Source organism: Danio rerio, chromosome 20 (assembly GCF_052040795.2).
Source record: "Danio rerio strain M-AB ecotype USA chromosome 20, GRCz13ab, whole genome shotgun sequence".
Taxonomy (NCBI): domain Eukaryota; kingdom Metazoa; phylum Chordata; class Actinopteri; order Cypriniformes; family Danionidae; genus Danio; species Danio rerio.
Window position 1 is genome coordinate 17,224,164 of NC_141040.1, and position 22,900 is coordinate 17,247,063.

Consider the following 22,900-nt stretch of genomic DNA (forward strand, 5'->3'; position numbering starts at 1 on the left):
CAAAAGACCACATCGGGTGCCACTACTGTCAGCTAAGAACAGAAAACTGAAGCTACAATTCGACAGGTTTACCAAAATTGAACAACAGAAGATTGGAAAAATGTTGCGTGGTCTGATGAGTCTCGATTTCTGCTGCCACATTTGGGTGGTAAGCTCAGAATTTGGCATCAACAACATCCTGACTTGTATCAATGGTTCAGACTGGTGGTTGTGGTGTAAGGCTGTATGGGATATTTTCTTGGCACATTTTGGGTCCATTAGTACCATTTAAGCATTGTGTCAATGCTACAGTTCACCTGGGTATTGTTGCTAACCATGTATAAAAAAAGCATAAATCATCTCATACTGGTTTCCATGACATGACAATGAGTTCACTTTACTCAAATGGCCTCCACAGTCATCAGATCTCAATTGAATAAAGCACCCTTTCAGATGTGGTGAAACAGGAGATTTGTATCATGGATGTGCAGCCGACAAATCTGCAGTGATGCCATCATGTCAATATGGAGCAAAATCTCTGGGGAATATTTTCAGTACCTGGTTGAATCTGTCACAAAAGATTAAGGCAGTTCTGAAGACAAAAGAGGGTCCAACCAGGTACTAATAAGATGTACCTAATACAATTTTAGCTTGACCTAATATAAAATTAAGAAGTATGGCATTTTAAATGCTGATATACACAAAGTATGTAAAACCATGAACAAGGCTTAAGTCTCAAACATTGCATAATGCATGAAATATAGTTTAAGAAAGAAAGAAAGAAAGAAAGAAAGAAAGAAAGAAAGAAAGAAAGAAAGAAAGAAAGAAAGAAAGAAAAAGAAATCTGGCTAAAAAAGTCAACAAACCTTATGCAAATATCCCTTGGCAAAAGATACCCATATGTGGCTAATTTTTAACATCTGTCTGGGTCTAATCTGTAGGGTCTGTGTGTATGTGTGTGTGCATACTATAAGTGTGTCCTGCATTGAGCCCATTATAGTGCATGCTACGTATATGAATACACACATTTGTGCACAACTGACTTATTCACTGGTTTTAAAATGTTTGTATAAAACGGGGTGCATAGGATTCCAGAATGAATAAATATGGAGAATTATTTTATTTAGTAATCTTAACCAGCTACTGAATGATATCGTTTACATATACAGTGCATAACCAACTAAAATAAAACATGACAAAGATGGTCAGCTTACAACTGAACAATAACAAAACTACTGGTGTTAATCAAACACACACCTCTCTAAACTTGCAACACATAGTAAAAAATAATCTCACAAATGAGCACACGCTGTTTTTTTGCTGTGAGGTGACATTAGCTAGCTAGCATTACATGTCTGTTTAGAACGTTTTGTTCTCGCCTTTCCAAGCATCATCCTTCAGAAAGTACATTTGTGTTGGCAGGCGAGTGTGTGTGGCTTCCCGAACAGCCGTTTTAGCCGTTTCGAGGATGTATATTGAGAAAGTTTCCACACAACACAAATTCCTCACTGATATTCTCATATTTATTACCGAGCGCTGGCCATATTGTCAAGGGAGAAAGTCTGTCTGAGTGAGTGTGCGCACATTTAAGTCTTAAAGGAACACTTCACTATTTTGGAAAATAGGTGTATTTAACATGTCCCCTAGAATTAAACAAGATAGTTTACAACTTTATCCATTCAGCAGATCTCCAGAACTAGAGGGAACACTTTTAGCTTAGCTTAGCATAGGTCATTGACTTTAGAACTTCGACTCAGTGCAAGTCAACGCATATCAGTGATTTAGCATGTACATTTAATAATGTTAAAGAGGTTTAATATGTATTAAGTGGATAATAAACATTACCATTTCGCTGGAGTGCAGTAAGTGCACTATTTTGTGCTACTGAATGGCTGTATTTAATTTTCTGTCGTTTTTTTTTTTTTTTTTAGACATTTAGACATTTTTTAGACATATATATATACATATATATATACATATATATATATATATATATATATATATATATATATATATATATATATATATTTGTAATTGAATTACATACATAACTATACATTAACATATATATACATACATATATATATATATATATATATATACACATATATACTCAACTGTTTCCAAAAAAAAGTGGAGCGTTCTATTAAAGTAGAGATTCTAAAGAGTGAAAAAAAAAAAAAGCTTTATTCCACGATCATTCCCCTCTGGTTACACACCGCCAGCTCTCTGCCAATTATGAAGCAACCAATGCACACAGAAACTCTTACACACTCAGAGGGGGCCACATACTTCTTCAAAGGCCAATTGGATCAGATCAGTGTATCTCAACCCAAATGTGCATCCAACATCTCTGCGCATACCTCAGTGCAGTGATAAGCTTTCGAAGATCTGCATTAGCTGCTAGCATTAGATCCGAAATATCAGTGCGAGTTCAGTTTCCCAATTGTCTCGTTGACCTGAAGTAACTTTGACATAAAGTCACATTTACACTTGGGGTGTTGTCTTAGCGGCCAAATTCAGTTAACAAGAAACTTGACGGCGACGTAATTTTCCAACCTAGCCAATCCAAGGCAATAAAGTCAAGTGATTTAGGCCAGAAACATACTCATTGGCAAACATCGGCTCTAATGCGCAGCCAGCGCGTTACACAAATGCCAGCCCTCGGGAAGTGGAGGCCTTCACCCTGCGTGACCCGAACACTTACCTGGACCGGCACCATTCTACACCTCAATGCCAAATCCCTTTCAATCCCAACACATAAACCCCTTAGAAACCTTATTTTCACCTTTTTAAGATTTAAAGTTTCTTTAATTTAAAACAAATGCACAAAACCACCAGAGCAAAACATGTTTCCTGTGGTTGTAAATCCGCTGACCACACACCTATTCCAGCATCCTTTCAGTTTGGAAAAAAATACATCATTTTAAATCTATTGATTGGAATTTGTTATGCTTCTCTGACTTTGCATTTTTCACTTGAATTTAGACAAAGTCAGAGAATTAGCTGTTGATCAATTTCTATTTTAGAGTTGTGAATATGTCATCTGCTCATAAGGAGTCTCTTTTAAATGCTTGTATGATGAAGAAAATTCACAAAACTGTTTATAAAGTCTTACATATGGATATTTCTACAAATAAATTAATAAATAAACATCTATTTTGCAAGAGGAGACCTTTATTCGACCCCCGGGAGCAATGAGAAGCACATTTTTATTATGGAGGGATTTGTTTTATTGCGCTTTTATTTTGGACCGTTGAGGAGAAACATCGCTATTGAGAAGATGGAAAGAGCCAGGACATTTTTATATATAAATCAGACTGGATGTGACTGAAAGTATAAAGTAATGTACACCTAAGATGTGTGAATAAATCATTGGCTAATTTTCACTTTTGGAGTGAACTAATGACACTTAATCAATCAATGGCGATTAATATTAAAGGTGCCATAGAATGAAAATATGAATATATCTAGGCATAGCTGAATAGTATGAGTTCAGTACACATAAATGACATCCCATAAGCCACAAACACCACATTTCCTTGTTCTCATGTAAATCCAGTGAGTGTAAAAACTCATAAGATCAACACAGGATCAATAATATGCACTCCACAGGTGGATTGGCCACAAAATTTACTAGTGAGATTGCAACATTAACAGTAATTCATTTAAGCTATTAAAGTAAGATATTTTATTGAGATTTTAATGAGATAAATAAAAAAATAAAAATAAATTAAAAATTAAGAAAAAACGAGGAAATAAAATGATCTAAACCTGTATTAAAAATACTATGTATGTGGGACTCTCATTTTAAAACGAGAAAGACAGGGAGACTAAAAAGGAGCAGTTTAAATTCCAACCATGACCACAGCTCTTTAGAAAGTAAAATGCATAATATACAGATTCTAAATGTATTCAACAACCCCCAAAAAAGATGCAAATGGTGTGTTTAAATGTATTTTTTGTTAGTTTAATGTGAATTTTGTGAAATTTGCCACATGTATTTACAATGATGAGGCAACATTTATGCATCAAGTCATATCACTTAGCTCTTACTGTGATTTTTCATAAGTGAAAGGACGGCAACAAACTATTAAATTAATTTGTATATCCAGAGGTTGATATTAAGTCCTCTTTGTGTTTTTACATACAAAGCTTTGAAAGACACACCCGTCACCTTTTTTAGCCTACATTTAATGCAAAACACAACTGATGAGCAAACTAGGTTGTTCTGTTCAAATAAAAATAACTCAGTCATTCCTTCTAGCTAAAATAAACCTCGCCACTTCTTCAGTTGAAATGATTCTTAACAAGGCATCTGATTTATTAATATTAATCACTGTTATTAATAAAAATAACTGTTCCAAATACGGTCAAAACTGAGCTTTTCATTCTATGGGTAATTACTGTGGTTATAATAAGCAAATAAAACAGTTTCTGGGGTATTTTTAAATTTGCCTAAGCCACATGCAGTGCTCAGCATATGTGAGTGCACCCCATTTTTAAAATGAATAATTGAAGAGTTCAGATGCAAAAACTCTTAAGTGCAGTCTGAAATTTTCATTGAAAATTGAAATTTTTCTTAGCCCCTATTGTTTTTGTTTAATTATTTCACATTAAAGCCAACAAAAAGGGCTTATTCTATGCCATGAAGTTGATATTACTTAACCGGATAAAAATGCTCATTTTAAAAGAAACAGTCAGATGGCATTTAGAGATTTGTACATCTGAACTTTTCATTTGTATCCATTTCTCAATGATTATGGGTAATATATATATAGGTGTGTTCGAACAAAACATATTTATTAAACAGATATATTTATTAAAATAATATTTTATTCACAGAACATCTTTAGAAATGGAAAGATAATACATTTACATTAATGCGAAATATTGCAAAAAACAAAATTGTATATATTTTTTTGTTTCTCTTGATTTTTGAAAAGTTTATTTAATATTTTTCCCTAACATACATTTGGGCTGCTAATCTTAGAACCATTATGTATTTATTATATGTAGGTATTTTGTTAGATAAGCTCCAGATTTGGCTTTTGTACTGACTAAACTAATGTATATGCACAAATATTCTAAATCTTCCTATAGAAAATATTAATTTAAATGAGAAATTTGTGGGGGTTGTACTCATGTATGCTCAGCACTGTACCTAGTATGAAGATATCAGAGTACAATTTAAAAGATTGAATCAATGGGCTCTATAACCCCTGTAAGCCATAATGTAATTTAATATATTTTATTAATACAGTTTACACATGTTGATCTGTTTAGTTGTGTACATTTGTTGATTTCACTCCTACTCCTTTGTTTGTAATGGTTTGCTCCACCTTTATGGGACTATTTTAGGTTACATTACAAGATAGGAAAATGAGGAAAACAGAGTAACAGTTTTGTGACTGGAAATTATTGTTATGCTGCTTGCGAATTCAGTAAACATTTTTAATTGAAAAGAAACTAATCAATTTATTGCAAGACTGATTTTCTGTAAATCTGATAGTACAGGCCCTTTTATCAGACCCAAAATACTAATTAAACTACTAGCAGGCTACAAATCAGCAAAGCAACAGCAGATGACGAAAACTACTGATGGTCAGCTATTTGACAAACTACTTACGATCAGTTAAAGGGTACAAAAGCTCAATATTAAAATGACAAATTACTACTAACACTCCTCACACTCATCACCTCATACTCCAATTGCACTTGCCAAAGCTTTAAAAATAAATGTATTGTTAAAGTAACCCAGACAGCTTAATAGCAAGTCTAGTTTTTGTGGATTTCAACCTCTTTGGATATACATTAAATAGCTTGTTTTAATGGAGGGACAACAAATAAGTGTTTGTGTACCTGGTTGAAGCGTCGTGTGAAGGCCACTGCGTTCGGTGCTGAACTGTGCTTCTCCTTCTTGTTCCAGCCACAACTAGAGAGCTCCTAAAAAACAACATAAAAGAACAAAAACAGTCACATAAAAAACATGTTCCAGCAGGTTTGTAATTAGGATAGTCGACGGAAAGAATCAAGTCAGTCAAGCACAAGAGGAGACAACACAGTTTTTACAGTGACAAAAGCAAATCAGCTTGAGACAACAGAGACAGGACGCCTTGCTCATGACTAATGACAAAACAAAACAACAATAAAGGAACACACAAACATAATTTTTTTTGGAAATAGTCTTATTTTACAAGTCCCCTAGAGCTAAACAGTTGAGCTTTCCCATTTTTGAATCCATTCAACTGATCTCTGAGTCTTGCGGAAGAACTTTTAGCTTAGCTTAGCATAAATCATTGAGTCAGATTAGATCATTAGCATTTTTACCATTTTTTTTTTATCTGTGTGTTTATTTATCTATAATACTATATCTTTATATCACCCTACAGGGGGCGCTTATAAGGTTTAGGGTTTAGTGTTATTTAGTGTTAAGGTTTAGGGTTATTTGCTGTTAGGGTTTATTGTTTAGTGTTTAGTGTCTATGGTTATTTAGTAGGGATGTAACGGTATCAGAATTTCACGGTACGGTAATACCTCGGTATGAATGTCACGGTACGGTATTTATTGAATCATTTACAGGAAAAAAAAAACTTTTGAAAATACTCCCAAAAAAGTGCCAAAAGTGTCAATGACATACAAATTAGCCATCTATCTGTTAGCTTTGAAACAGGAACTTCAATTTTAATAACAAAAAATTATTAAACCATGTAAAAAAATAAAGTTTCAATTTAGTATTGTTAAAAACTCATCACATTTAACATTTAATCACTCACTTAGATAGAGATGGGTTTAAAGGAAAATTATCATATAACTATAATCTGGTAAAAGCTGGTATCTCTGAGTATTTACAATGTCCCCTGCAACAGAAAAAAACCCTCTCATTTGGGACTGAGGATTCTGGGACAGAGAGATATGACTTGGCCCATGTTGACAGCAGTGGGGTAACGTTGTGCATTGTCTTTCCCCCACTTGAGAGGACAAACCATGAGTGAGATAGATAGAGGTCTCTTTGCGGTACAAGTCAATGTCTGCATCAATCTGAACAGTGTGCTGTGTTTCTGCAGTCCCCATGACTGTTATTAGTCGTATTCCCCAACTTGCAGGCACGTGCACACATAGGGCTCAACCTGTGCAGTGCACATGCCCTTTTTAGTCTTGGATAGAAAATGCCCTTCCAAAACGATCAAAAGTGCCCCCGCGACGCGACACAACCTCCGTCCAGTCCAGCCCTTCAGTAGGCGCGCGATAACACCTCTCTTGAGTATGCGCGCTCAACCCCCCCTCGGCGCTTTACAATACGCGCGCCACAACACAGCTGATCAGAACGCGCGCGACAGCACCGCTATTCAGCACGCGCGGGCGACAACACCCGCTTTAGGTTCGATCATTTCCATCTTTTTTTCATCTCCGCTACTAGCAGCACACTCCATTTCCGCATTACTGGATCTGTAGCGACAACAGACCGCAAAGGATTATGGCCACGCCGGGGCTGATGGGAAATGAAGTTCCAGCTACCTCCCGTTCGCTTCATTCGCCTGAGCAAATTTTCTCAGAAGACCTATAGTTTTACCGAGTCATGCGACTTCGGTAATATCGAAAAAATTTAATATTGCGGTATGACGGTATTTACAATACCGTTACATCCCTATTATTTAGTGTTAGGGTTAAGAGTCTAGGGTTATTTGATGCTAGCATTTAGTGTTTAGTGTTAAAGTTTAGGCTTTAGGGTCTAAGGTTATTTAGTGTTAAGGTTTAGGGGGTTATGGTTATTTAGTGTTAGGGTTAAGGGATTAGAGTCTTGGGTTATTTATTGTTAGGTTTAAGGGTTATTCCGTGTCAGTGTTTAGTGTTTAGAGTCGAAGGTTATTTAGGTTTAGGGGTTAGGGTTTAGGCTTTAGGGTCTTGGGTTATTTAGTGTTAGGGTTTAGAGTCTTGGGTTATTTAGCATTAGGGTTTAGGGTTATTCGTTGTTAGTATTTAGTGTTTAGGGTTTAGAGCTGGGGTTATTTAGTTTTAGGGGTTACGGTTTATGGTAATTTAGCGGTATGCTTTAGGGTTTAAAGTCTCAGGTTATTTAGTGTAAGGGTTTAGAGTGTAGGGTTATTTAATGTTAGCGTTTAGGGTTATTTGGTGCTAAGATTTAGGGTATAGGTTTTAGACTCTAAGGTTACTTAGTGTTAGGGTTTAAGGGTATGGGTTTAGGGTCTAGGGTTATTTAGTTATAGGGTTTAGAGTCTAGGGTTATTTATCGTTAGGGTCTAGGGTTATTCGGTGTTAGCGTTTAGAGTTTAGAGTCTAAGGTAATTTAGTGTGAGGGCTTAGGGGTTAGGGATATTTAGTGATAAAGTTTAGCGTTTGAGGTTTAGAGTCTAAGGTTATTAAGTGTTAGGGTGTAAGGGTTAGGGTTTAGTGTAATTTAGTGGTAGGGTTTAAAGTCTAGGGTCATTTCGTGTTAAGGTTTAGGAGTTAGGGTTTAGGTTTATTTAGTGTTAAGGTTTAGGGTTAAGGGTTATTTAGTGGTAAGGTTTAGGGTTTAGGGCCTAGGGTAATTTAGCGTTAGGGTTTAGGTAATTTAGTGTAAGGGTTTAGGTTTTTTACTGTTAAGGTTTAGGGTTTAGAGTGTAGGGTTATTTAGCGCTAGGGTTATTCGGTGTTAGTGTTTAGAGTTTAGGTTATAAAGTCTAAGGTTATTTAGTGTTAGGGGTTAGGGTTTAGAGTTAAGGGTTATTTAGTGTTAGGGTTTAGGGTTATTTAGTTTCAGAGTTTAGGGTCTAGAGTTATTTTGTGTAAGGCTTTATGGTAAGCGCTTTGGATGTAGGGTTAGGGTTAATGTGTGTTAACGTTATGCTGTGTTCACACCAGACACGGAACGTGCGGATAAATCATGCTATTCGCACATAAATAGCCGCTTAAACATTTGAGTTTACTCGCTTCATTCGTGTATCAAATTCACATCAGAACAGACGCTGATTCGCGTGATGAACAGAGCTTCTGTCTGCCCTGTGACTCTAGCTTCGTTGCTAAATGGCTAACATGGATTTTATGAAGAAAATAACAGCGTTTATGTGCTTTGTGAAGACTGAAAAACAATGTTGATACGTTTAGAGCCGTGTCTGAGTCCACTAAATCCTTTCAGAGGTGCATCCAGCTCTGTGAGCTCTTAAACTCCTTCAGAAACTTAACCTGGATGATGGGAGGCTTTCAGCTGTGCTTCTGACTGAGCCCAGCCCAGGCTTGTCGGGGTCGGCTGGAGGATTACCCCCGGGACACCAACAATAGGCGATATGCCATAATCATGCCCCCACAAGAGCAAGCTCCTGATTGGTTAACGCGGCGTGAATGTCCACTTAAGTTCAGATTTTTGAACTGGAGCGATTCGCGACAATCGCGCAAAACATATAATTCGCACCGCGCCATTCAAGTCATTCGCGGGCCGCAGGATGTCTATTTGCCCGTGTGCATTGACTTAACAAGTAAATCACTCCCTCTTAACGTGCCTTCCGCTTCTGGTGTGAACACAGCATTAGGGTTTTGGATGTAGGGTTAAGGTTAATGTATGTTAGCATTAGTGTTAGGGTTAAGTTGCATAAATGTAAGTAGTTAAACGCAAGTTTCACCCTTATTTATTTCACCCTCACTAGAATATTCAATCTGATTGGCCTATACTTACATGACTTTATGATGCACAGATCCAGTGTGCATGTATGAAGTGTCATTCGCTTCTCTGTCTGTCTGTCTGCCTGTCGATCTATCAGTCTGTCTGTCTGTCTGTCTGTCTGTCTGTCATTTATAGTTTCGATAATTTTCCAATTGAAAGGTTGACTTTTCTACAGCTACATGTACTGTGATGGATGGAAAATCAAAAGTTGTTATTTTCCAGGTCAATATGGATAGGAATTCTGGCGTAATAATCAAATAACTTTGCTGATGTACCAGGGCTGTAGCAGACACAATGATATTAAATATTGCCATTACCTACACTCTCAGAAATAAAGGTACGAGAGCTGTCACTGGCGTGGTACCTTTTCAAAAGGTACAAATTTGTACTTGAAGGGTCCATATTGGTACCTTAGAAGTATATATTGGTACCTACAAATTTTAAGAGGAACACTTTTGTACTTTTTAGGTACCAATGTGGACCTTTAAGGTACAAATTAGTAACTTTTGAAAACGTACCACCCAGTGACAACTAGCATACCTCTATTTCTGAGACTGTAGTTATCCACCTGGAGACCATTTTCAAACTGCAAATATCCTACAGAAATGTGGTAGTTGACTGATTCATAAACAAACTTCAGTTAAATTATTTTCTCTTACCTGTTAAATGGATTCAAGGTTTGCACTGAGCATTTTTTGCTTATGGAAGGGAATTAGTTAAGGAACTTAATGGTTCAAATTATTTTGGTCAACATACGTCCAAAGTGAACAATTCAATAACTCCAGTTTATGACTCATTGGTTAAAATGATTCAATCAAAGTTTGTTTACAGATAAGGACTCACTGATTCAAATGAACCCAAGGTAAAAGAAAGTGAGTAATGTAAATGGGTCATTTGATTTATCCAATCAGAAAGAGACTTCATATGGTGACTCTGATTTAAATAACTTAGCCTAGGCTAGTATTTATTTATCAATTCACATTCAAATGATCTGATTACACCGAGCTTCCAGTTTACGATCTATTAATTCAAAGGAACCACTTGAGTGTGAGTGAATTATGGGGTAAGATTGGGTGCGTTATTCCTTTAATAATCCATATCTGGCAACAATACCATTGAACAGACACAAAATTTGACAAGCTAAATCTCAAAGACATGAAGATCTAAGCTCAACTCCAGCTGTTCCGTCATCTTCGAAATGATCCATTAGCTCTCAAACGAAAGCGGTCATGACATATGTCACATTGGCCACGCTTGGAAAACCCCGACCATAATTATGCAACCGTGTGTTATGTAATTACGCAAAACGCTCAGACATTTTACAGCTTCAAACGAGCTGTTAGTGCCATTAAAACACCAAAACAAACGCCGATACACATCCAGCTGTCAGGAAAGGGAAAAAGAACTGAGTGATTCCACAAGGGGTCTTCAAGAAGAATGAATTGAACCATTAAACATATTCATGATGACTGTACATACCCAAACCTAAAGCAGTGTGACCGCAATCTCTCATGACAAACATACACAATTAATCAGCAACCTGTGGAGGTATAGCAGCTTAGCAACAAATACAAACACAGATGTGAGCATATGGGCCAAAACACACACACGTGCACGCACACACACTCCTAAATAAGAGTGCTTTCTGCATTGTGTCTCCAGCAACCATTAACACAAGCCAGTGAAATCACTTCTGCTGAATCCATTTCTCCAGGAGAAGCAGATCTGCCAAAACAGAGTCTGAGCCCCCAGCGTTTAATCGAGAACCTGTGATGAGGAAAATCGCCTACTGAGATTTAATGAAATGAAATGCTACCCTCTCCGAGAACAGCATATGAGGTTAAGGGCTGATTTCCGTTCTTCTTTAGTGATGTAATGCACAACTGAGGTAGAGCAGAACTGAACAATGGCTTTATTCAATTGAACTGAATGTAGCGAGTTGGTTCTCAATGCTAGTATTGAGTCGGTCACACAGTTTCAGCAACATCACAGGCTCTAATTGAAAGTAGTATGATAGAGGGTAATAGTTGAGCTGTGAAACAACGTTGTAGGCTGAAATGGCAAAATCCAGAAGATGAACAACACAAATAACGCTCCTGACATTAACTAGGCGACTACAGTAAGTCTACATTTTCTGCACGTGTGTCTGAAGCACAGCCTCACCTGAAGGGAATAAATCTGAAAGAGAGCCCTTTTCCTAGAAACACACTTCCACTCATTCTCTTCCTCTCTCTTTGACTTATAAAAACAGCACAGAAGGAAAGTGGACATGCCATATGCAGCGTCCATTAATCTGAACTGCTCAATAGAGCTGCATCCGTCGGCGTCCAGCCAAAATACTGAGTGGTGCAGATGGGGGACCCATCGGGCTCCAAACTCTCCTTTACGAAATACAGACACACAGAGAGAAACCTAATGAAATGGTTTCTAAAACATTTCTCCATTTGACTCATTTATTAACATTCATTGTAATTTTTGCCTCTGAATTTAGGCCTATTAGTTTATAATCTTATTATTATTATTATTATTATTATTATTACTAGATATGTTATTAATAATTAATGTAGCTTTATACATAGGCTAGGTGGTTTAAAAATATAATTTAATATGAATATAATTAAAAAATGAGAGTGTAAAGAAACAACAAAAACTACATTTGCAAAAAAAGTATGTTTTGAATGCTTTATTAAGCACAATTTTATATGAAAACAAGTATCATAAAACAAACTACTGCTGTCACTAATATTTATGTACAGTTAGGGTCAGTAAGTCAAAATTATTATCCCTCCTGTATATTTTTCCCCCATTTTCTGTTTAACTGTATTTTTTCCCCGACACATTTCAAAACATAATAGTTTTAATGACTAATTTTTTTTATCTTTTTCATGATGACAGTAAATAATAATTGTCTAGGTACCTATCAAGATACTAGTATTCAGTTTAAAGTGACATTTAAAGGCTTAACTAGGTTAAATAGGTTAACTTGGCAGGTGGTAATTAGGCAAATCATTGTAAAACGATAGTTAGCTTAATGGGCTAATAGTATAGAGAGCTTTAAATGTTCTTTAAAAAAAAATAAAAACTGCTTTTATTGTAGATGAAAAAAAACATATGACAAAACATGAAACAAATAAAAAATGTGGTGCAAGGCACGACGCAATTGTTGGTTGCTAGTTTTAGCTCGGAGCAAGAGTCATTTTGACGTTTTGCACCATGCTGTTTAAATAGTAAATGTATTTGCGCTCATCTGTGCGCCCATAGGCATACTGGTCTAAAAAAGGAGGTGTGTTAAGGCGCATTGTTGCTATTTTCTAAAATAGACAGCGCAATAGACCAGCTGAGAGTAGGTCTAAAGTCCAGAGCAGCGCCTCACTTAAACATTGCTTAATTCACACAGGATGATCAGCAATATGCAAATATCATTACAAATAAAAAAAATTAAAGGATTAAATATTACAAAAAAATTTATTTTCTAGCCTACATAAATATAAAAACCACTGCCTCCATGCCTTCTTCATCTTTTTTAGAACTTAATTTAGAAATAGTTTTGAAACAAATCTTTGCGCTTAACAAACAAAATTAATTATGTACGCTAATGGATGTCTGTGCGTACAACATGTTTCCTTATCCACGGAAGAGAGAAAAAGTTAAAGTAAAGAATGAGGAGGCTCATCTCATTCTTGGCGCTGTAGACGCTCTGTTTAACTGTTCTCTTGCTTGCGTAGTGTTCAGTTTTTCCACTTACAAAGTCCATTATGTTAATAGCAAATGCGCTATGGCGCAACGCAACTGACTCTTAAAGGGAATAGGAGATGAGACTCTGATTGGTTTCTTCTCAAAACACACCTATAACTCATTAAGAGAATAAGCTCAACCCTGTTAGACCATGTGCAGCAGCGCAGAGCGGATTTTCCAAACGTTAAAATTGTAAAAGTGGATTCGGACAAGTCCTTAATGCTTTTGCACAGAGCTTTGCTTCTGGATCATCAAAATAGAGCCCTGACTGTTCACTTGCAGTTGATAATGTTTTACATTTATTTCTCCAACATAATTAAAGAATTAAGAACTGTGGAAAATAAGCCTAAATGACACAATTTACTTGAATGTTACAAGGTTCAAAACGATGGATTATATATACACGGTAAATCTTAGTAAATCACTTAGTAAATCAGACTAGAGATGCAATGATTAGTTGATTTCACTATTAACTACACTTTAATTCATCACAGTTAATTAATCGTAAAGGCTTCTCAATACACATTTTCGGCACAAAACAAAACTGTAGCAACTAAAAGTTATGCCAACTGTGTACTAGTTTAAAGTTCCGAGCTTGAAGACCAGGGGAGGCCGACCCTGTTCCTGAATAGCCACCTTCCTGCAGATTTCAGTTGCAACCCATATCAAACACACCTGCCTGTAAATATCACGTGGTGTTCAGGTCCTAATTAATTGGTTCAGGTGTGTTTGATCAGGGTAGCAACTGAAATATGCAGGAAGGTGGCTCTCCAGGAACAGGGTTGGCGACCCCTGTTGTAGACCAAGGCTAATACCCACACTGGATTAACTATGGCTGAGGCTATTAATTAATGGTTGTTCACATATCATGTCTTTTGCAGATGCAGGTTTGTTATTTCCAACAGAGGAACGTGGCTTGTATGTGCATATGGGGAGCAACTTGCATACACGCAACTAAAACGGAATGCGAGGGGCATGACCAAAAAATAAATAAATAAATACCAAACAATTTTGTAATATAGTTGATCAAAAGTGCCTTTCAGACAAAGGTTCAGCAGCATTTGACAACATTTGTTTTCTTTTTTAAAAGAAATACTTAGCTAATATGCAGCTTAGATTTACATTAGGCAAACACTATTAGTTTAATTTATTATTATTTGTTTGTTTGTTTATTTGTTTATTTATTCATTCATTCATTATTCTGTATATTTTTCAGCGTAAAATTATTACTTATTTTTAACTGCCAAAACTTTTTTTATTTATTTTTAAGTCTAAAGAGAAATGGACTATTGTTTGTTTTTTTAATATTATTTTTTTGTGCTGTATTAATTTGTTAATGACCAGCAATACATGATTTTTTTAAGATATAAGGATTTTTAATGTTATTTAATAAACTAGCAGTGTTTTGAAATTAATGAATGCATAATAATCATGATAACCTTGAAACCGTGATCATTCCTTAAACTATAATCGTGCAACTAAAATCTATAATCGTTGCCTCCCTAACTCAGATTAAGCAGTTATATACTGTTACTCTGTGTTGATTAGAAGTGCTTCTTTTATCCTCATTTGTATTTCACTTTAGATAAAAAAAAAAAATTGCTAAGACATGCATAAATAGTATGAATCAATGCTGTAGAAATATTGCCATGTGGTACTGGAAACGGTATCAAGCATTGACATTTTTAAAGTACTGTACTAAAACCTGAAATCCCAGTCATTTAAATCCCAGCTCACATTTGCTGTAATGTAAAAACCTCATGTGTGTTCAGGATATCTGGGCCTCGTCCACTCTTTCTGCACTTCCTGTGCAGCACGAGATCAAGAGCCAGTGTTTTTTTTTTTTCTCCAGATCATCTCTTATGTCTTGTATCGTCTCCATGTGTCGTATTTGTGATCTAAAAGCAGCTCACGTGTGTTTCCAGCATTCCTCATGACGGTACGCATGAAACCGGCCAGACTCATCCATAATGAAAGCCAAAGAAACCCACAGTTAATGTTACCAGATGCAGAGCAGCGCAATGAACAAGGACAGCTTACTAAGTGAACATACATGTGCGTCGCTCCTGTGCAATCTGACATCATTTAAAGCAGCGAAAGCGTCTCCAGAGGCAATCCTGCAATTGGAAATCTCCGCTGATCAAGGCTGAACTAAAATCAGCATCTGATTGTAGAGATAAATCCAGGTTGGGGTTAAGGTTTAGAGGAACGGGCAAGGTAAGGATTACATGTATAGATAAAACTGTAGTTTGAAAAAGATGTTGATACAGGTCTTACTTAAAAAAAAATCATGGCAATGGCAACCAAAGGTAACAACTAAAACCCATGTCTTACATAGATCTGTGCAAAGTGGTTCTTGAAGCACTGACTCCAGCTGCAGTCCACTCTTTGTGAATCTCCCCCACACTTTTGAATAGGTTTTGTTTTTCAATTCTCTCCCGGGTGCGGTTATCCCTAGTGTTTGTACACATTTTTATTTCCATGACATCTTTTGCTTGATTTTGCTTCTCTATTTATGTGCTTGGACACGGAGCTCTGTGGACAGCCAGCCTCTTTTGCAATGACATTTTGTGTCTTGCCCTCTTTGTGCGTGGTGTCAATGGTCGTCTTTTGGGCAATCCGCCATCTTCCCTTTGTTTGTGTAGCCTACAGAACTAGACTGATTGACAATTTAAAGGCCTTTGCAGGTGTTTTGAGTTTTATAGCTGGTTATAATGTGGCACCAGGTGGCACCTTTTCACAATATTCAAATTTTCTGAGATACTGAATTTGGGGCTTCATTAGTTGTCATCAAAATCATCAAAATTAAAAGAAATAAACAGTCTGTGTGGAATCTATCTATATATAATACAGGTTTCACTACTTGAATGGAATGAGTGAAATAAACTTTAGTTAATGTATATAAATATTTCTAGATACATGACCTGTTTACTGAAATATTATTATAATACATTTTTTAATCTGTATATTGAAACAATAATAAAACAATAATGGAAGGGGGGTGCTCATTAGACACGTTCTGAAATATGGCAATTAAAAAAATGCTAATGACAACTGTCGTTAAGTGTCATTAGCTTAGCTTTGTCCATATTTGTTATCATTGTGATATAAAAGCAAGAGATACAGTGTCTTCATCAGTTTGGAGCGTGTCTGACAGTCACATACTGCTACATAAACTGACCAGCCTGATCTAATGAGGAAACAGAATTATTTTACGTTTTGTCAGTTTTTTTGGCTAATTCGTACGAAAATGTTGGATTTTTAAAAGGCGACGTGACACCAAACCTTACCCCTAAACCCAACCGTTGTTGGGGGATAAGCAAATCATACTAAATTGCATGAATGAAATTGTGCAAATGTTAAACGTTAAACTGACTGATTCTGAAGTTGTATAGGAAAAGGAAACATCACGCTTTAATGTAAAGGAAGGGAATGCAGACATTTATATATTTATTTCAAATTGCTTTAAAGACTAAATAAAACAAAAGCTTAAATTCTGTTGAATGGCTCTTGCAATTATATCCCATTTGAGATCAGCTTTGTGTTGAAGTTGCTTACAACTTTCATGGAAAGATTAACAATATAGAACAAATACAGGAAAACTAAATGGAATGGTAGCAGGATAGAATGCTAAAATATGCAAAAAGGACAAATGGGAGTTTTGACAGGTATCGTTGTCATTTTAAATGCAAAGGTGACATTGTTTGAGAAGCCTTTGTTATAAGAATGTGACATTACCAAGACAACAAACCCTGTCATAAATATGTCATAAACATATTAATTTCAGACTTGTGCATTTTCCTATTGGCATTATGGCTGGTTTCTCATTTTGCACACACACAAGATGAGATGTCTGAGTGACCTACAGACTGAAGGATATTATTGGATAATAAAGTACCACTTGCTTCTTTGTGTCTTGCTTTTATAAAGATGCTTCACTTCAATTCAGCAGATCACAAATCATCAACACATCAAAACATCTCCTACTTCCAGACACTCCTAATAGATAAACACACATAACCAGACACACATAAACAAACACAGTTTTATTTACAGACCCACGCAAGCATTCAAACACACACAGGCAAACACATTCAGGCAAGCACACACCCAAACACACGTAAACATGAATAAACAAGCATTCACACATACACGAACACACTAATGCGCAAAAACACACATGCACAATCAAAATGCACATTCTCACACAAATGCAAACACACACAAACAAACTATATATATATATATATATATATATATATATATATATATATATATATATATATATATATATATATATATATACACACACACACACACACACATATATAAGTTATATATGTTGTGTGTGTGTGTGTATCTACACACACATACACACACACAAAAACCAACAAAAACATGAAAACGCACACAAACAAAATATAAACAAATGAAAGCATAAACATATACACACAAGTATATACACACAAACAGACAAATATACACTAATGCACGCAAACACACTTGTACAAACGAACATGAAAATGCACACAAACAAACTCGCAAACAGACACACACATGCACAAATATACAAACCCACACAAACAAGCAAACACATGATGCACACACACTATTGCAAAACACACACGTAAACAAAAAACGTAGAAAATACACACAGGTAAACAAAAAAGTAGAAAATACACAAGCACGTACACGTAAACAAAAATGTTGAAGCACACACGAAACACAAAAATGTAGAAAATACACACACAAACACAAAAATGTAGAAAATTAATGCAAGTAAACACAAAAGCGTAGAAAATACACACACACGTAAACACAAAAACAGAAAATACACACACATAAACATAAATGTAGAAAATACACACACACGTAAACAAAAAAACATAGAAAATACACACACAAGTAAACACAAAAACGTAGAAAACACACAAACAAAAAAGTAGAAAATACACACACATAAACACAAAAACGTAGAAAATACACACACTTAAACATAAAAACGTAGAAAATACACACACACGTAAACACAAAAACGTAGAAAATACACACACGTAAACACAAAAAGTAGAAAATACACACATGTAAACACAAAAACGTAGAAAATACACTAAAACACAAAAAGTAGAAAATACACACATGTAAACACAAAAAAGTAGAAAATACACACACATAAACACAAAAACGTACAAAATACACATACTTAAACACAAAAATATAGAAAATACACTAAAACACAAAAATGTAGAAAATACACACATGTAAACACAAAAAGTAGACAATACACACATGTAAACACAAAAACGAAGAAAATACACTAAAACACAAAAATGTAGAAAATACACACATGTAAACACAAAAAAGTAGAAAATACACACACATAAACACAAAAACGTAGAAAATACACATACTTAAATACAAAAACATAGAAAATATACACATGTAAACACAAAAAGTAGACAATACACACATGTAAACACAAAAAGTAGACAATACACACATGTAAACACAAAAACGTAGAAAATACACTAACACAAAAATGTAGAAAATACACACATGTAAACACAAAAAAGTAGAAAATACACATACTTAAACACAAAAACATAGAAAATACACACATGTAAACACAAAAAGTAGAAAATACACACATGTAAACACAAAAATGTAGAAAATACACTAAAACACAAAAATGTAGAAAATACACACATGTAAACACAAAAAAGTAAAAAAATACACACACATAAACACATAAACTTAGAGAATACACATACTTAAACACAAAAACATAGAAAATACACACATGTAAACACAAAAAGTAGACAATACACACATGTAAACACAAAAAGTAGACAATACACACATGTAAACACAAAAACGTAGAAAATACACTAAAACACAAAAATGTAGAAAATACACACATGTAAACACAAAAAAGTAGAAAATACACACACATAAAAACAAAAACGTAGAAAATACACATACTTAAACACAAAAACATAGAAAATACACACACTTAAACATAAAAACGTAGAAAATACACACACACGTAAACACAAAAACGTAGAAAATACACACATAAACACAAAAAGTAGAAAATACACACATGTAAACACAAAAACGTAGAAAATACACTAAAACACAAAAATGTAGAAAATACACACATGTAAACACAAAAAACTAGAAAATACACACACATAAACACAAAAACGTACAAAATACACACACTTAAACACAAAAACATAGAAAATACACACATGTAAACACAAAAAGTAGACAATACACACATGTAAACACAAAAACGAAGAAAATACACTAAAACACAAAAATTTAGAAAATACACACATGTATACACAAAAAAGTAGAAAATACACACACATAAACACAAAAACGTAGAAAATACACATACTTAAATACAAAAACAGAAAATATACACATGTAAACACAAAAAGTAGACAATACACACATCTAAACACAAAAACGTAGAAAATACACTAACACACAAAAATGTAGAAAATACACACATGTAAACATAAAAAAGTAGAAAATACACACACATAAACACAAAAACGTAGAAAATACACATACGTAAACACAGAAACAGAGAAAGTACACACGTAAACACATAAACAAAGAAAATACACACACAAACAAAAAGGTAGAAAGTACACACATTAACACAAAAACATAGAAAATACACACACACACAAACAAAAACATAGAAATTACACACACAAACAAAAACATATAGAATACACACACGTAAACACAAAAATTTAGAAAATGCACACACGTAAACACAAAAACGTAGAAAATGCACACATGTAAACAAAAACGTAGCAAACACATACACGTAAACACAAAAACGTAGAAAATGCACACACATGTAAACACAAAAACGTAGAAAATACACATGTAAACAAAAGCGTAGCAAATACATGCACGTAAATACTAAAACGTAGGAGCACACACGCAAAAGAAAACGGAAGCATGCACACACACACACATACAAAAGACACACACTCGCGCAAGCAAACAAACAAATCCAAAAAAAACAAACACAAACAAAAATAGAAGCACACACAAAAACAAAACAAAAATTGTGCAACACAAAATTGCAAACACACGTCGTAAACCCACAAACACACACATATGCACACTTGTGCAAAATGCACAAACACACATGCAAACTGCCACACATACACTCACACAGATGCCAAACACAAGCATTCATGCATGCGAACAAATATACACATGTAAACACAAGCATGCAAACACAAATTCTAACACACACACACACAAACACACAACCTAAGCGATAAAACCGTGACAATATGTTAGACGACCTCAACTGAAAAATAATAATTAAAAATCTAATAAAAACCACCATCAACAACAGCAAACCAATAATAGCAGAGAAAAGCGTGCAGGTCTTCAAGTTCACTCATATCACTGCATTATTGAGCTCCAATCCAACAAACCTGCCCACTGCAGCAGAGCATTGTGGGACAGAGCGCCTGTAAAACAGCTAATAAAGTGATGCTGAGAATAGAACAAGAACTGCCCATGTACTGTAGGTTGGAAACAGTTACGTAATTTTACACATCACTCTAAAAGTTGTGTTTTAGTGCATGTAGAAAAGCCTGGTTTACATTCCAGCCATGAGCTCATACTGGACCAAACTGCATAATGTACACACATCTGCTGGGCTGAACAAACTATAAATGAACTAACAATTAGGATTACTGCATTTGAATGGAACTACATTTGGAAGCTTGAATCAAAGTGCATTTACATTTAGTCATTTAGCAGATGCTTTTGTCCAAAGTGACTTACAATTGAGGAGGCATTCAGCAAATCAACAAGAACAGGCAATATACACATGAGCGCTAGCTATACAAATGAACTGTTAGTGCTCAGAGAATTAAGAGCAAAATGCAGTGTTTTGTTACAGATATAGAGTGATTGTAAGAAAGTGTCTGGTGAAAATGCGCAAAACTGGTGCAAGAGTCGGTTAAAGTTTTAGAGAGATAAAACAAAAGTGTTTTCTTTACAGGTGGTTTGTCAAGCCCACTCACCTCTGGTCTTGTAAATTTTAATTTACAAAAAGCTACTTGTAATGTATAACTTATACAAGTTTGGTTGTTTGTTTGTTTATTTATAAATATTTGTGAACATCAAAAAAATAAATAAATAAGATCACAACTTTGGTGAAATTATTTAGCGATTCATTGTGTGACGAGTTTCCTTTCTTCCTGCTTTTTCCCCCCTTTTTTTATATATATATTTACCAAATGATGTTCATCGGAGCAAGAAAAATTTTCACAGTATGTCTGATAATATTTTTTCTTTCTTCTTCTTTAGGACAACTTCTTCGACTAACAGCAGTTTAAAAATTTTTTAAAGCCATTTTAAGGTCAAAATTATTGGCCCCTTTAAGCTATATTTGTTTCCGATCATCTACAGAACAAACCATCGTGATTCAGTAACTTGCCTGATTACCCTGACCTGCCTAGTTAACTTTATTAACCTAGTTAAGCCTTTAAATGTCACTATAAGCTGTTTAGAAGTGTCTTGAAAAAACATCTAGTCAAATATTATTTACTGACATCATGGCAAAGATAAAACAAATCAGTTATTAGAATTGAGTTATTAAAACTATTACGTTTAAAAAAGTGTTGGAAAAAATCTCTCGGTTAAACAGAAACTGGGGGGAAAAAAATAAATGGGGGGCTAATAATTCTGACTTCAACTGTGCAGTTACGATCAATTTATTTATTTATTTGTTTATTTACATGCTTGAAAACTATTTTGTCTTTGATTCACAGGGTATTACTCTAAAACACAACTTGTATGTTTTGGTTAAATTGATATAAACTAATCCAAGATTGTTAATATACATCCAAAAAATGTATATTAAAATCTAGTCATCTAGTTTAAAAAAAAAATGTGTGGCACCCAACCCCGCCCCTAAACCCAACCGTCATAGAAGGATGAGCAAATTTTACTGAATTGTAAGAATGAGATCATACAAATTCATACGAATTAGTCAATAAATCAAAAAGTTGGTGAAGCACATATTATAAATACACAAAGTTTGTTTGTTTGTTTGCTTGTTTGTTTGTTTTTTAAAAGAGATATGAAGTGATGGTAAAAAAAAAAGTGTCTGGTGCAAATGTGCAAAATTGGTGCTAGAGTCAGATAAAGTGTTCAAGAGATGAAATAGTGTAATTTCTACAGGTGGTTTGTCAAGCCTACTCACCCGTGTGAGGTACACACAGAATTAGACCTGCACGATTCTTTTATTTTTTTTATTTTGCTTTAAAATCAAGATCACGATTTTCTCACGATTCTGTAGATTAGGTTAATATGGGTAGGCTATTATTTTTGTGTTATTTCTCAAACATATGGTAAAAAATAATAATAATAAAAATAGCAGGAATATGTATAGGTCTACTGCTGTTTAAAATGCTAAATTTTGTATGCACATGGAATGGTGGACTTGAACAGACTTTCAATATGTCCTGT

At 34.9% G+C, this 22,900-nt stretch overlaps 1 protein-coding gene across 11 annotated transcripts in view; it reads right to left on the reverse strand.

The window, feature by feature from the left end:
• The window catches only part of ralgps2 (Ral GEF with PH domain and SH3 binding motif 2), a 225,702-nt gene that overhangs the window by 106,715 nt on the left and 96,087 nt on the right, over nucleotides 1-22,900 (reverse strand). For all 11 annotated transcript variants that reach the window (XR_015517496.1, XR_015517498.1, XR_015517497.1 and 8 more), the window contains 1 exon segment: nucleotides 5,842-5,925. Coding sequence is in view for 2 of the 11 variants with exons in the window: in NM_200474.3 (NP_956768.2) it covers nucleotides 5,842-5,925 (84 nt within the window). In the remaining 9 variants the exon portion in view is untranslated.